At 31.8% G+C, this 17,419-nt stretch overlaps 1 protein-coding gene across 4 annotated transcripts in view; it reads right to left on the bottom strand.

Moving 5' to 3' along the window:
- The window catches only part of LOC135124988 (GTPase-activating Rap/Ran-GAP domain-like protein 3), a 223,287-nt gene that overhangs the window by 111,760 nt on the left and 94,108 nt on the right, over positions 1–17,419 (bottom strand). Inside the window, exon 2 of one of the 4 annotated variants that reach the window (XM_064050240.1) lies at positions 6,792–7,055. The exons of 2 other annotated variants lie outside the window; for them this stretch is intronic. In XM_064050240.1, the coding sequence (XP_063906310.1) occupies positions 6,792–6,958 (167 nt within the window). In that variant the 5' untranslated portion in view covers positions 6,959–7,055. The remainder of the gene's footprint in view (positions 1–6,791; positions 7,056–17,419) is intronic. One more of the 4 variants, XM_064050241.1, reaches the window with a different exon arrangement.

Raw genomic sequence — 17,419 nt, 5'->3', positions numbered from 1 at the left:
TTCAATGTTTTAAAATTTTGATCGTTTCATTTCTCGATTTTTCAATTTTTCAGTTTTTGACTTTTCGATTTTTTGATTTTGGCCCATTTCTATTTCTCAATTTTTCCATTTTTCGAGATCTCGGCTTCTTCATTTCTCGATTTCTAGATCTTTTCTCCATGTTTCAGTTTTGAACATATTTGGTGTTTCGTTTTTTCGATTTCTCGCCTTTTCCATTTTTCGATTTTTTGATTTTTAAATTTTAGATTTTTGAATTTTTCAATCATCAATTTTATTTTATTATTTCTTGAGGGCTTATACATATTTTCTGTACAATAATTCTGCACCGTAAATGTACAAATTACTATTATTATTAAATTTGGATGTTTGGATTTCTCAGTTTTTCGATGTTTTGACTTTTCAATTTTTCGGTGTTTAAACTATAGATTTTTTATTGCTTTATTTGCCGATTTCTTGATTTTGGCCCATTTCGATTTCTCAATTTTTCGATTTCTGGACTTCTCTATTTCTCTATTTCTTGATGTTTCGATTTTTCGATTTCTCGTTTTTTAAATTTTTTGATTTTTCAGTTTTTCGATTTTTTAAATTTTGTATTTCTCGATTTTACGATTTTTAAATTTTCGATTTTTCTATTTCGACTCATTTCGATTTGTCAATTTCTTTTTTTCGAGATCTCATCTTTTTCATGTCTCGATTTCTCGATGTTTCGTTTTTTCGATTTCTCGACTTTCCTTTTTTTCAGTTTTTTGATTTTTAAACTTTAGATTTTTGAATTTTTCAATATTTCTATTTTTTTGATGTTTTGGTTTCTCGACTTTTCAATACATATTCCGATTCTTCAATTTTTCCATATTTTAATTTTCCAATTTTTTAAATTTTTGATTGCTTCATTTCCCGATTTTTCAATTTTTTAACTTTTCGATTTTTTGATTTTGGCCCATTTCGATTTCTCAATTTTGCGATTTTTCGACTTCTGGACTTCTCTATTTCTCTATTTCTTGATGTTTCGATTTTTCGATTTCTCGTTTTGCATTTTTCAATTTTTTTTATTGTCAAAATCGTTGATTTTTCGATTTTTCAGTTTTTAAATTTTTCGATTTTTCATTTTTTCGATCCTTTTTTCTTTTGGATTCCTCTATTTTTAGATGTTTTGGTTTTACTATTTTTCAATTTTGTCATACTTCACTTTCCACTTTTAGTTTTTAATTTTTCGATTTTTCAATTTCTCGAGTAACTGATTTCTGCTTTTCCCACTTCTCGATTTCTCGACTTTTCAATTCTTCAATTTTTCGATTTCCGTTTTTTGATTTTTCAATTTTTCGATTTTCCGACTTCAGTTTGTCGACTTTTCGATTCCTCGATCTATCATTTTTCATTTTTTCATAATTCAGTTTTGGGATTATCCAATGTTTCGAATCTTCATATTTTTGATTTTTCAATTTCTCGACTTTTTACTCTTTTGATTTTTCAATTTTTTTATTTTTTATGTATCAATTTCCCGATTTTTGAATTTTTCTATATTTTAACTTTTCAGTTTTTAAAATTTCCGATTTCTCCGTCTTTTATTTTTCGGTTTTTCAATTTTTAGATCTTTAAAATTGCTTTTTTTTGATTTTTCAATCTTTCGTTTTTTAAATTTTTTGATTTTTCAGTTTTTCGATTTTTTAAATTTTGTATTTCTCGATTTTACGATTTTTAAATTTTCGATTTTTCTATTTCGACTCATTTCGATTTGTCAATTTCTTTTTTTCGAGATCTCATATTTTTCATGTTTCGATTTCTCGACTTTTTCTTCTTATCAAAACTAATCTAAACTTTAGATTTTTAAATTTTTCAATATTTCTATTTTTTTGATGTTTTGATTTCTCGACTTTTCAGTTTATATTCCGATTCTTCAATTTTTCGATGTTTTAATTTTCAAATTTTTTAAATTTTTGATTGCTTTATTTGCCGATTTTTTGATTTTGGCCCATTTCGATTTCTCAATTTTTCGATTTCTGGACTTCTCTATTTCTCTATTTCTTGATGTTTCGATTTTTCGATTTCTCGTTTTAAATTTTTCGATTTTTCAGTTTTTCGATCCTTCTTCCTTTTGGATTCCTCTATTTTCAGAAGTTTCGGTTTTACTAATTTTTAAATTTTGCCATACTTCACTTTCCACTTTTAATTTTTGATTTTTTGATTTTTCAATTTGTTAAATTTTGACGGTTCTAAATTTTTGATTTTTCAATTTTTCAATTCCTGGAGTAACTGATTTTTGCTTTTCCCATTTCTCGACTTCTCGACTTTTCAAATCTTCAATTTTTCGATTTTCAGTTTTTTAATTTTTCCATTTTTAGAATTTCGACTTCGGTTTCTCTATTATTCGATTCCTCAATTTATCAGTTTTCAATTTTTCTTCCATTTTTCAATTTTTCAATATTTTGGTGTTTCGATTCTCGATTTTTCAATTTTTTGACTCCTCTGTTTTACATTTTTGGTTTTTCAATTTTTCAATTTTTAAAATTGCAGATTTTTTGATTTTTTAATCTTTCGTTTTTTAAATTTTTCGATTTTTCAAATTTTCTACTTCTCGATTCATCGACATTTCGATGTTTCGTTTTTTCGACTTCTCAACTTTTCCTTTATTCATTTTTTTGATTTTTAAAATTTAGATTTTTGAATTTTTCAATTTTTGTGATGTAATTTCTCGCCTTTTCAATATTTCGATTCATCAATTTTTCGAAATTTTAATTTTTCAATGTTTTAAAATTTTGATCGTTTCATTTCTCGATTTTTCAATTTTTCAGTTTTTGACTTTTCTATTTTTTGATTTTGGCCCATTTCGATTTCTCAATTTTTCCATTTTTCGAGATCTCGGCTTCTTCATTTCTCGATTTCTAGATCTTTTCTCCATGTTTCAGTTTTGAACATATTTGGTGTTTCGTTTTTTCGATTTCTCGCCTTTTCCATTTTTCGATTTTTTGATTTTTAAATTTTAGATTTTTGAATTTTTCAATCATCAATTTTATTTTATTATTTCTTGAGGGATTATACATATTTTCTGTACAATAATTCTGCTCCGTAAATGTACAAATTACTATTATTATTAAATTTGGATGTTTGGATTTCTCAGTTTTTCGATTTTTTGACTTTTCAATTTTTCGGTGTTTAAACTATAGATTTTTTATTGCTTTATTTGCCGATTTCTTGATTTTGGCCCATTTCGATTTCTCAATTTTTCGATTTCTGGACTTCTCTATTTCTCTATTCCTTGATGTTTCGATTTTTCGATTTCTCGTTTTTTAAATTTTTTGATTTTTCAGTTTTTCGATTTTTTTAATTTTCTAGTTCTCGATTTTACGATTTTTAAATTTTCGATTTTTCTATTTCGACTCATTTCGATTTGTCAATTTCTTTTTTTCGAGATCTCATCTTTTTCATGTCTCGATTTCTCGATGTTTTGTTTTTTCGATTTCTCGACTTTCCTTTTTTTCAGTTTTTTGATTTTTAAACTTTAGATTTTTGAATTTTTCAATATTTCTATTTTTTTGATGTTTTGGTTTCTCGACTTTTCAATACATATTCCGATTCTTCAATTTTTCCATATTTTAATTTTCCAATTTTTTAAATTTTTGATTGCTTCATTTCCCGAGTTTTCAATTTTTTAACTTTTCGATTTTTTGATTTTGGCCCATTTCGATTTCTCAATTTTTCGATTTTTCGATTTCTGGACTTCTCTATTTCTCTATTTCTTGATGTTTCGATTTTTCGATTTCTCGTTTTGCATTTTTCAATTTTTTTTTATTGTCAAAATCGTTGATTTTTCGATTTTTCAGTTTTTAAATTTTTCGATTTTTCATTTTTAATTTTGCCATACTTCACTTTCCACTTTTAGTTTTTAATTTTTCGATTTTTCAATTTCTCGAGTAACTGATTTCTGCTTTTCCTATTTCTCGATTTCTCGACTTTTCAATTCTTCAATTTTTCGATTTCCGTTTTTTGATTTTTCAATTTTTCGTTTTTCCGACTTCAGTTTGTCGACTTTTCGATTCCTCGATCTATCATTTTTCATTTTTTCATAATTCAGTTTTGGGATTATCCAATGTTTCGAATCTTCATATTTTTGATTTTTCAATTTCTCGACTTTTTACTCTTTTGATTTTTCAATTTTTTTATTTTTTATGTATCAATTTCCCGATTTTTGAATTTTTCTATATTTTAACGTTTCAGTTTTTGTAATTTCCGATTTCTCCGTCTTTTATTTTTCGGTTTTTCAATTTTTAGATCTTTAAAATTGCTTTTTTTTGATTTTTCAATCTTTCGTTTTTTAAATTTTTTGATTTTTGAGTTTTTCGATTTTTTAAATTTTGTATTTCTCGATTTTACGATTTTTAAATTTTCGATTTTTATATTTTGACTCATTTCGATTTGTCAATTTCTTTTTTTCGAGATCTCATATTTTCATGTTTCGATTTCTCGACTTTTTCTTTTAATCAAAACTAATCTAAACTTTAGATTTTTAAATTTTTCAATATTTCTATTTTTTTGATGTTTTGATTTCTCGACTTTTCAATTTATATTCCGATTCTTCAATTTTTCGATGTTTTAATGTTTTGATTTTGGCCCATTTCGATTTCTCAATTTTTCGATTTCTGGACTTCTCTATTTCTTTATTTCTTGATGTTTCGATTTTTCGATTTCTCGTTTTAAATTTTTCGATTTTTCAGTTTTTCGATCCTTCTTTCTTTTGGATTCCTCTATTTTCAGATGTTTCGGTTTTACTATTTTTAATTTTGCCATACTTCACTTTCCACTTTTAATTTTTGATTTTTTGATTTTTCAATTTGTTAAATTTTGACGGTTCTAAATTTTTGATTTTTCAATTTTTCAATTCCTGGAGTAACTGATTTTTGCTTTTCCCATTTCTCGATTTCTCGACTTTTCAAATCTTCAATTTTTCGATTTTCAGTTTTTTAATTTTTCCATTTTTAGAATTTCGACTTCGGTTTCTCTATTTTTCGATTCCTCAATTTCTCAGTTTTCAATTTTTCTTCCATTTTTCAATTTTTCAATATTTTGATGTTTCGATTCTCGATTTTTCAATTTTTCGACACTTTACCTTTTCGATTTCTCGATCTTTCGATTTTTTGACTCCTCTGTTTTACATTTTTGGTTTTTCAATTTTTCAATTTTGAAAATTGCAGATTTTTTGATTTTTTAATCTTTCGTTTTTTAAATTTTTCGATGTTTCGTTTTTTCGACTTCTCAACTTTTCCTTTATTCATTTTTTTGATTTTTAAAATTTAGATTTTTGAATTTTTCAATTTTTGTGATGTAATTTCTCGCCTTTTCAATATTTCGATTCATCAATTTTTCGAAATTTTAATTTTTCAATGTTTTAAAATTTTGATCGTTTCATTTCTCGATTTTTCAATTTTTCAGTTTTTGACTTTTCGATTTTTTGATTTTGGCCCATTTCGATTTCTCAATTTTTCCATTTTTCGAGATCTCGGCTTCTTCATTTCTCGATTTCTAGATCTTTTCTCCATGTTTCAGTTTTGAACATATTTGGTGTTTCGTTTTTTCGATTTCTCGCCTTTTCCATTTTTCGATTTTTTGATTTTTAGATTTTATATTTTTGAATTTTTCAATCATCAATTTTATTTTATTATTTCTTGAGGGATTATACATATTTTCTGTACAATAATTCTGCTCCGTAAATGTACAAATTACTATTATTATTAAATTTGGATGTTTCGATTTCTCAGTTTTTCGATTTTTTGACTTTTCAATTTTTCGGTGTTTAAACTATAGATTTTTTAATTTTTCAATTTTACGACTTTTTGATGTTTCGATTTGTTAACATTTCGATTATTCGATTTTTTAAATTTTTTGACTTTTTTTTTGACGTCTAATAAATGTTTGATGTATGGAAGACCCGATGATCGTGCTCTCCATTTTTTAATTTCGTTCCTCCCTAAGTTATTTATTAAAAATTATTCCTGGCGACGAAAACTCACTTTAAAGATTTTTGCGGAGGTGTGAAACAACAGCCATTAAACTATTAGTTTAATGTAAGGATTAATTACAAGGATGTTCGTAACTAACTCACTGTCAGTGACAAAGAGGATACTCGGAACGACTAACGAAGGTAATCCTGTCATGTCCTATTTCCAGGATAATAGCAGGGTCTATGTCGTAATTACAGTGTTCAAATACAACAATAAAATAAAAAGTGCAAATTTTTAACGAATCGACATTTAAAAAATTGTTAGCTCGTCATTTTCAGACGCACTGGAATGGACGGGATTTATAACAAAAGCGAAATTTTAAATTCAGTTAACGAAGTAATGTAACTGAAATTTGCTAGCGGAAATAATAACGTATGGTGTATTTTTAGAATATAAAATTAACTGGATTTACGACTGACGCCATGGGTTTTATTCGTTTACATATTTATTTTTCATTAGATAGCTTGTAAAACATACGGTTAACGTTTCACTTATTAATGGTGGTTGGATGTGATCGAAAATAGTGTAGCTATTTATACGCCTTTTTTGTAAACTTATACATCCTTAATTTGTCAGAAAATTCCTTCTAAATATAGGCATGTCGTGCGTGCGGCGCTTAATTTGTTGATCACTGCGGCGATAAAAAGAATACATTTTTGATGACAAATTTTCTACTGCAGCGTAAACAAGTAAATTGCCTTCTGAAAAAAAAAAAACATTTTTTTACATTGCCGATTCCTCCCCAAGCGAAAATCAAGAAGCTGTAGGAAAAAACTAAATATTTTGAAATTATCTTACAGTGCACTGCTGGCCCGCCTGTGGATTAACTTAAAGTAGCTCACATCCCTCGGTGACTTGTTCCTAAAGCTCGTCACACACACACTTTTCGAGCGGTCTCTTGCAGCCGCCTCTTCCGTCCTGTCGCCTCTTAATCTTTGTACGAGTCGCATATCTAAGCACAACATTCCTTGTCCATCATTAATCAACGTTGCACTCTTTTTCCTCCAACATCTTAGCGAAACACTGACCGGACTCAATCCGGTTTACCACACGCTCCGGACCCTATTAATCAACCGGATTCAGAGCTTTAGCCACGTATTTAAGCAGCTGATTGTATTAGCTGAACTGATCCGTCTGAATCGAATTTGTAAGAAAGTGGAGGTTTAGACGGGGTTAACAGATGGTTGGACTGAACTACTCCAGTCTTATTTGCATTGGCGATATCGTTAACTATAGAAAATTGTATTGGTAACGAGTTCGTTCATTTTAATCAAGTGCTGCGGAATGGGGCGTTTTCGCCCTAAATTTAGTCTGGAATTGGTTGAACAGAAATTACAACTACCAAAGAGAATCGCAAAAAACTACTTCGAGTTAAAACTGTAATGCTGAGAGGTGTTAGCGTTATGGGAGCTTTGACATGTCTCGATGGAATTAATCACGCAACAGTGAAACCTGCAAGAGCGGAACGTGATGAAATATCTTTGAAAGCATTCTTTAAAGCCAGGTAGTGAACTTTCGGTTTAAAGTGTAGGCAGAAATTCGTTAATTGGGTTGAGCCCCACACCAAATTTCATTTTCTTTTGTGTCGTCACTGATGCTTGTATGTCGAATTTTTTCGAAGTATAACATAAACACTCGAAGTTAACCGTGTAATTGCTAAGAGTTCATTTTCCTGTTGGTTATCTGCTTTAAATATCGGTTCAATTGATTTTTTTTATATGCTGGGGCTATGGTTATTAAACGTCGATGAAACATGAAAGTAGGCAATACTTTTCTAACTAATTAATATTATACAATTATTTTCAGAAAGTACTTTGTGGTTTTTATGTAAGTATTCAGAGAAAATTTAAAATTTGTCTATTAGATGCAATAGAGAAGTCGGGACAACTCAGGTCACATTAAGTCAAGTCAGGTCGGGTGCATGAAATAAGAAATAATTTTTATAGCAAATACTATAACAAAAAAAGTTACGATTGAAGTTTTTTTTTCACTTTTTTCAAATCCTAGATTCTAACTATTATTAGTTTTCACTGCCTCTCGACAGTAAAAAATAACTAGCCCCGCCCACCCACCCTGTCTCCTTTTCAGTGACCAATTTTGTCCGATATGAATGAAATAAATGATCTTATACTGAAAGGAAATAAAATTAGTTGTTAGAATGAGAAGAGGGGGGTGGGGTAGGGGGCTAGTACTAGCTGCTAAGACACGACTAATTTTGGCAAATAACACACCCTGTAAGAAAATAGAGGGTAGGTTAGTATTTGATAAGATAAGACTAATTTTTGCAAATGACATACCTTCCAAGAAAATAGAGGGTGGGTGGGCGGGCTTAGTATTTGACTAGATAAGACTGATTTTGGCAAATAACATATCCTCTAAGAAAATAGAGGGTGGGTGGGCGGTGCTAGTATTTGATAAGACAAGATTGATTTAGGCTAATGACAGACCTTCTAAGAAAATAGCGGGTGGGTGGGCGAGCTCAGTACTTGCTAAGATAAGACTGATTTGTTCAAATGAGATACCCTTTTAGAAAATAGAGGGTGGGTGGGTGGACTTAGTGTTTGATAAGATAAAACTGATTTTGGCAAATAACATAGCTTCCACGAAAATGGAGGTCGGGTGGGAGGGCCTAGTACTTGCTACGATAGGATTGATTTTGGCAAATGACATACCTTCTAAGAAAATAGAGGGTGGGTGGGCGGGCTTAGAATTTGATAAGATAACACTGATTTTGGCAAATAACATAATATGAATATAAGACCATTCATTTCATTCAGATCGGATTAAATCAACAACTGAAAAGGAGAGGGGGTGGGTGGGCGTTGCTAATTCAAATAATAAATTATGTTCTTCTGTCGAGTGGAAGTGGAACCTAATAATATAATCTAAGATGTGAAAAAAGTAAAAGTATAAAAAAGCGCTAATCGTAACTTTTTTTGTTACACTATTTCCTATAAAATTGATTGACCTAACGTGACCTGACCTGTCCTGATATTTTTGTATTGTAACAAACAAATAAATTTTAAACATTTCTGTGATTATATAAAAGCCACAAAGTACATTCTTAAAATAATTGTATTTTGTAAAACAAAAATTAATAATTGTTTTCTTTTTTATCCAAGCAGAAAATTTTTATACCGAGCTATTTTGACGAAAACTGTAGAAATTGCTCGATATATTTCAATTAGTAATTTGGAAGAAAGGTAGGAATTTCAGAAGAAACGAACCCGAAAATGATTTCTGGATATCGAAATCTACAAAAAAATATCTTCAACTAATTTTCGGATATAGTTGAAAAATGGTCGAGAATGTGAAAAGTGCCAAACAAAACCTGTCTTATCTTATCAAATACTAAGCACGCCCACCCACCCTCCATTTTCTTAGAGGGTATGTCGATTTGCCAAAATCAGTCTTACCTTATCAAATACTAGCCCCGCCCACCCGCCCTCTATTTTTTTGGAAGGTCTGTCTTTTGCCAAATTCAATCTTATCTTATCAAATACTAGTCCCGCCCACCCCCCTTCTTCTCATTCTAACGACTAATTGTATTTCCAATCAATATAAGATCATTCATTTTATTCAGGTCGAATAAAACCAATCACTAAAAAAGAGACAGGGTGGGTGGGCGGGGATAATTATGTTCTTCTGTCGAGTGGAAGTGGAAACTAATAATAGCATCTAAGCTATGAAAGAGTTCAAAAAATTCAAAAATTGATAATTTCTTTTTTTATCAACGTACAAAATTTGTATACCAAGCTATTTTGACTAAACTGTAAAAACTGCTATATTTTAATTAGCAATTTTGAAAAAACGGCAGGAATTTCCGAAGACACGAAGCCGAAAATGACTTCTGGATATCGAAATCTACAAGAAAATATCTTCAACTAATTTTCGGGTATAATTGAAAAATGGTCGAGAATGTGAAAAATACCAAACAAAACCAGTCTTATCTTATCAAATACTAAGCCCGCCCACCCACCTTCTATTTTCTTAGAGGGTATGTCATTTGCCAAAATCAGTCTTACCTTATCCAATACTAGCCCCGCCCACCCGCCCTCTGTTTTCTTGGAAGGTATGTCATTTGCCAAATTCAGTGTTATCTTAGCAAGTACTAGCCCCGCCCACCCGCCCTCTATTTTTTTGGAAGGTATGTCTTTTGCCAAATTCAGTCTTATCTTATCAAATACTAGTCCCGCCCACCCCCCTTCTTCTCATTCTAACGATTCCAATTAATATAAGATCATTCATTTTATTCAGATCGAATAAAACCAATCACTAAAAAAGAAACAGGGTGGGTGGGCGGGGATAATTATGTTCTTCTGACGAGTGGAAGTGGAAACTAATAATAGCATCTAAGATGTGAAAGAGTTAAAAAAATTCAAAATTGATAATTTCCTTTTCTATCTACGTATAAAATTTGTATACCAAGCTATTTTGACGAAACTGTAAAAACTGCTATATTTTAATTAGCAATTTTGAAAAAAGCGGTAGGAATTTCCGAAGAAACGAAGCCGAAAATGACTTCTGGATATCGAAATCTACAAGAAAATATCTTCAACTAATTTTCGGATATAGATGAAAAATGGTAGAGAATGTGAAAAGTGCCAAACAAAACCAGTGCTATCTTATCAAATACTAGCCCCGCCCACCCGCCCTCTGTTTTCTTGGAAGGTATGTCATTTTCCAAAATCAGTCTTTTCTTATCAAATACTAGTCCCGCCCACCCCCCTTCTTCTCATTCTAACGACTAATTGTATTTCCAATCAATATAAGATCATTCACTTTATTCAGATCGAATAAAACCAATCACTAAAAAAGAGACAGGGTGGGTGGGCGGGGATAATTATGTTCTTCTGTCAAGTGGAAGTGGAAACTAATAATAGCATCTAAGATGTGAAAGAGTTAAAAAAATTCAAAAATTGATAATTTTCTTTTTTTATCAACGTACAAAATTTATATACTAAGCTATTTTGACGAAACTGTAAAAACTGCTATATTTTAATTAGCAATTTTGAAAATACGGTAAGAATTTCCGAAGAAACGAAGCCGAAAATAATTTCTAGATATCGAAATCTACAAAAAAATATTTTCAACTAATTTTCGAATATATATGAAAAATGGTCGAGAATGTGAAAAGTGTCAAACAAAACCAGTCTTACTTTATCAAATACTAGCCCCACCCACCCGCCCTCTGTTTTCTTGGAAGGTATGTCATTTGCCAAATTCAGCGATATCTTAGCAAGTACTAGTAACGCCCACCCGCCCTCTATTTTTTTGGAAGGTATGTCTTTTGCCAAATTCAGTCTTATCTTATCAAATACTAGTCCCGCCCACCCCCCTTCTTCCCATTCTAACGACTAATTGAATTTCCAATCAATATAAGATCATTCATTTTATTCAGATCGAATAAAACCAATCACTAAAAAAGAGGCAGGGTGGGTGGGCGGGGATAATTATGTTCTTCTGTCAAGTGGAAGTGAAAACTAATAATAGCATCTAAGATGTGAAAGAGTTAAAAAAATTCAAAAATTGATAATTTCCTTTTTAATCAACGTACAAAATTTGTATACTGCTATATTTTAATTAGCAATTTTGAAAAAACGGTGGGAATTTCCGAAGAAACGAAGCCGAAAGTGACTTCTGGATATCGAAATCTACAAGAAAATGTCTTCGACTAAGTTTCGGATATGTATAGTAGAAAAATTGTCGAAAATGTGAAAAGTGCCAAAATTAGTTTTATTTTATCAAATACTAAGACCGCCCACCCACCCTCAATTTCCTTAGAGGGTATGTCGATTTGCCAAAATCAGTGTTGTCTTAGCAAGTACGAGCCCCACCCACCCGCCCTCTATTTTCTTGAAAGGTATGTCATTTGCCAAAATCATTTATATCTTAGGAAGTAGTAGCCCCGCCCACACCCCTCTTCTCCTTCTACCGACTAATTTTATTTACGTTCGGTATAAGATCATTCATTTCATTCAGATCAAATAAAATCTGTCACTAAAAAGCAGACAGGGTGGGTGGGCGGGGCTAATATGTTCTTCTGTCGATTGGAAGTGGAAACTAATAGTGGAATCTGAGATGTCAAACAGTTAAAAAAATCACAAACTAATAATAATTTGTATTTTTATCCACGTACAAAATTTTTATAGCCAGTTATTTTGACGAAATTGTAAAAACTGCTATATTTCAATTAATTAGTAATTTTGGAAAAACGGTAGAAATGTCCGAAGAAACGAACCGGAAATGACTTCTGGATATCGAAATCTACAAGAAAATGTCTTCAACTAATTTTTGGACGTAGTTGAAAAATGATCGAAAATGTGAAAAGTGTCAAAATTAGTCTTATTTTATTACATACTAACCCCACCCACCGACCTTCTATTTTCTTAGAAGGTATGTCATTTGCCAAAATCAGTCCTATTTTAGCAGGTACTAGCCCCGCCCACCCGCCCGGTATTTTATGGAATGTGTGTCATTTGCCAAAATCAGACTTATCTTAACAAATACTAGCCCCGCCCACCCACCCCGAATTTTTTTGGAAGGTATGTCATTTTCCAAAATCAGTCTTATCTTAGCAAGCACTAACCCCGCCCACCCCCCTTCTTCTCATTCTAACGGCTAATTTTATTTCAGATCGAATAAAATCAATCACTAAAAAAGAGACAGGGTGGGTGGGCGGGGCTAATTATGTTCTTCTGTCGAGTGAAAGTGGAAACTAATAATAGCATTTAAGATGATAAAGTCTTAAAAAAAATCAAAAATTGATAATAATTTCATTTTTTTATCCACGTGCAAAATTTTTATAGCGAGCTATTTTGACGAAATTCTAGATTCTAACTTTATTAATTTTCACTCCCTCTCGACAGAAGAAAATAATTAGCCCCGCCCACCCACCCTGTCTCCTTTTCAGTGACTATTTTTTTCCGATATGAATGATGAAATACTGAACGGAGATAAAATTAGTTGTTAGGATGAGAAGAGCGGGGTAGGCGGGGCTAGTACTTGCTAAGATAAGACTGATTTGGGCGAATGACACACCCTATAAGACAATAGAAGGAGGGTGGGCGACCTTGGTATTTGATAAGATAAGACTGATTTTGGCAAATAACATATCTTCCAAGAAAGTGGAGGGCGTGTGGGAGGTGCTAGTACTTGCTAAGATAAGATTGATTTAGGCAAATGACACACCTTCTAAGAAAATAGAGGGTGGATGGGTGATCTTAGTATTTGATAACATAAGACTGATTTCGGCAAATAACATATCTTCCAAGAAAATAGAGGGTAGGTGGGCGGGCTCAGTATTTGACTAGATAAGACTGATTTTGGCAAATAACATATCTTCCAAGAAAATAGAGGGTGGGTGGGCGGGTTTAGTATTTGACCAGATAAGACTGATTTTGGCAAATAACATACCTTCTAAGAAAATAGAGGGTGGGTGGGCGGGCTTAGTATTTGATAAGATAAGAATGATTTTGGCAAATAACATACCTTCTAAGAAAATAGAGGGTGGGTGGGCGGGCTTAGTATTTGATAAGGTAACACTAATTTTGGCAAATAATAACATAACATGAGTTTAAGATCATTCATTTCATTCGGATCGGAAAGGAGAGAGGGTCGGTGGGCGGGGCTAATTATGTTCTTCTGTCGAGTGGAAGTGGAAACTAATAATATAATCTAAGATGTAAAAAAGTAAAAGTATAAAAAAGCGGTAATCGTAACTTTTTTTGTTAAACTATTTCCTATAAAATTTATTGACCTAACGTGACCTGACCTGGCCTGACTTCTCTATTGTATCAACCAAACAAATTTTAAACATTTCTGCGATTATATATAAACCACAAAGTACATTCTTAAATTAATTGTATTTTGTAAAACAAAAATTAATAATAGTTTTCTTTTATATCCAAGCAGAAAATTTTTATACCGAGCTATTTTGACGAAAACTGTAGAAATTGATCGATATATTTCAATTAGCAATTTGGAACCACGGTAGGAATTTCAGAAGAAACGAAGCCGAAAGTGACTGCTGGATATCCGGATCTAAGCCCGCCCACCCACCTTCTATTTTTTTAGAGGGTATGTCATTTGCCAAAATCAGTCTTACCTTATCAAATACTAGCCCCGCCCACCCGCCCTCTGTTTTCTTGGAAGGTATGTCATTTGCCAAAATCAGTATTATCTTAGCAAATACTAGCCCCGCCCACCCGCCCTCTATTTTTTTGGAAGGTATGTTTTTTGCCAAAATCAGTCTTATCTTATTAAATACTAGTCCCGCCCATCCCCCTTCTTCCCATTCTAACGACTAATTGTATTTCCAATCAATATAAGATCATTCATTTTATTCAGACCGAATAAAACCAATCACTAAAAAAGAGACAGGGTGGGTGGGCGGGGATAATTATGTTCTTCTGTCGAGTGGAAGTGGAAACTAATAATAGCATCAAAGATATGAAAGACTTAAAAAAAATCAAAAATTGATAATTTCCTTTTTTATCGACGTACAAAATTTGTATTCTGCTATATTTATTTTAATTAGCAATTTTGAAAAAACGGTAGGAATTTCCGAAGAAACGAAGCCGAAAATGACTTCTGGATATTGAAATCTACAAGAAAATGTCTTCGACTAATTTTCGGATATGTAGAAAAATTGTCGAAAATATGAAAATTGCCAAAATCAGTTTTATTTTATGAAATACTAAGCCCGCCCACCGACCCTCTATTTCCTTAGAGGGTATGTCGATTTGCCAAAATCAGTGTTGTCTTAGCAAGTACGAGCCCCACCCACCCGCCCTCTATTTTCTTGAAAGGTATGTCATTTGTCAAAATCAGTTATATCTTAGGAAGTACTAGCCCACCCCCCTCTTCTTCTTCTAACGTCTATTTTATTTACGTTCAGTATAAGATCATTAATTTCATTCAGATCAAATAAAATCTGTCATTAAAAAACAGACAGGGTGGGTGGGCGGGGCTAATTATGTTCTTCTGTCGATTGGAAGTGGAAACTAATAGTAGAATCTGAGATGTTAAACAGTTAAAAACATCATAAATTAATAATAATTTGCTTTTTTATCTACGTACAAAAATTTTATAGCCAGCTATTTTGACGAAATTGTAAAAACTGCTATATTTCAATTAATTAGTAATTTTGGAAAAACGGTAGAGATGTCCGAAAAAACGAACCGGAAATGACTTCTGGAGTACAGATCGAATAAAATCAGTCACTAAAAAATAGACAGGGTGGGTGGGCGTGGCTAATTATGTTTTGCTGTCGAGTGGAAGTGGAAACTAATATATATTAGAATCTAAAATGTGAAAAAAGTAAAAAAGAACGAATCGTAACTTTTTCTGTTATACTATTTCATGCTCCTGACCTGACCTGATCTGAGCTGACCTAAGCTGACCTGGCCTGACCTGACCTGACCAAATGTGACCTGACCTGTCCTGACTTCTCTACTGCCTCAAATAAACAAATTTTAAACATTTCTGTGATTATATAGAAACCATAAAGTACATTCTTAAAGTAATTGTATTTTGTGAAAGAGAAGTTAATAATAATTTCCTTTTTTATCCAGGTACGAAATTTTTATACCCAGCTATATTGAGGAAACTGTAAAAATTGTTATATTTTAACGAAGATTAAGGTCGCTGATTATGTAAAATAATAAAATAAATGCCTAAAGCGCCTATTTAGTCCTCTAGTAATAGTAAGTACTATAGTAACAAAATCCCCTTCAATAATGGCTTAATCCAGCTATACCTAAGCTCCGATCTCGTTCAGAGGAAAATGAGGTAACCCCAAATTAAAACTCAAGACCCCATTTCCGACATTTCCGAGCACGCCCCACTTTAATTTAGTTATAGTTTTTGGTGAGAACGCCACGGCGAATTTCCATTCTGCAGCCACAATGGCTGACGACGCAGTGTCTCAAGGAAATTAATTTTCCATCATGAATGATGATCTAACCACCTAATTAGCGAACTTTGTGATTAATAAATGTGTTTTGTTCGGGCTGACGTTCTTTGTAGTCTAATGGGCGTGTACACGTGCGTGTTTCTTACCATTTCGCGTTGATAAAAAATGATAAAGCGTATGTGGGTGTTGGGTATAGGTCAGCATATTTTGTAGACACAGTTTTATGGAGGTTATTTCAGGTTTATGTTCCAGAACGGATTGCGCGGAAGTGGCAGCCAATTATTTACTGAAAAGGAAAAAATACGGGCCTGGGGGGGATTTGGTGGAAAAAGATGGACTTTACGGGGTTTTGCGGTAACGAGGGTGCGTAAATAACGACAACAAAATCTCGGTTAAAAATTATTATTAATTTTAAGAGAAGTTCCTCGTTAAAGAAAATTTAATTCATCACTTTGACGTATCTGCAATTCAGATTTTCGTCTCTGAATGTGGGTTTTGTGGGTCAAATTTTTAATCTGGAGTTGCGGAATGAGATATTGTTGAACTCGATTTACGCTTTGACTGTGATTTATCGTTTATTTTGAGTAATGCGATTAAGAGATTGTGTAATCTAGGATCAATTAAAGAAACGACGAGAAAACCACTAAATCAGCGCTTAGCTGTGGTGTTTACAAATTTTTGACGTCCCAGTTGATTTATATTTAAGAGGGGTATCGACGAAGTTTTCAAACAAAAATAATCAGATTAGATTAATGCTGGAAGAATTGTATTAAGTCAGTGCTTTATTTTTAAATTTCACGTTACACATAGCGTGAGCGTTTTGTTTTTTTTTGTTAGAAAGTTTAGTATGTTTTAGAAACTAAGAAAAACAAAAAGTGTCAACAACTGTCTAAAAATTCTGTTGAAACAAAAAATAAAAAGTGCCAATTTTATTCGACCATGATTTTCAAAAAATTCGATTTGAAAATCTTTTTTTTATATGTATATGTCCCAAAATCCCGAAAACGGTAGAACAATTGATACAAGGTCGGTGAGATTTTGAAAAATTGACTAAAAATTCTCTGCTAAAAGACCAAAAATGTCGATGGGCGTGGTAATTCAAAAATTGAAAATTTTGAAAAAATCCTCAAACTAGAGATTTTCAAAAAGTTCGGTTTGAGGAATAATAGTTAAAAAATTCATTATTCACTGAAAAATTAGATTTCGACAAGCTAATTCGAAAAGCCTAAATTGTCCTCACCAAAAGTTTTCGAAACATTCGCTCTAAAATTGAAGTTTTTTAAATATCGCAATAGCTCGAAAAACGATCAAAAATTCATATGGGTGGCTATGGAAAAATTACGAAAAGTTGCCTAAAAATCTTCCAAAAATTCTATAATGCAATTTTCTACGAGTTGATTCGAAAATCTTAAAGCATCCTCAACAAAAATTTTCGATACATTCGGTTTGAAGCTGAATTTTTTTAAAAATCTCAACAGCCCGAAAAACAAACAAAAATTCATTCAGGGGT

This window comes from Zophobas morio, unplaced genomic scaffold (genome assembly GCF_036711695.1).
Source record: "Zophobas morio isolate AGI-343-1 ecotype UQ-CSIRO unplaced genomic scaffold, CSIRO_AGI_Zmor_V1 ptg000008l, whole genome shotgun sequence".
Lineage (NCBI taxonomy): Eukaryota > Metazoa > Arthropoda > Insecta > Coleoptera > Tenebrionidae > Zophobas > Zophobas morio.
The sequence above is the reverse complement of the archived record's forward strand: the minus strand, read 5'-3'. Positions and strand labels throughout refer to the sequence as shown.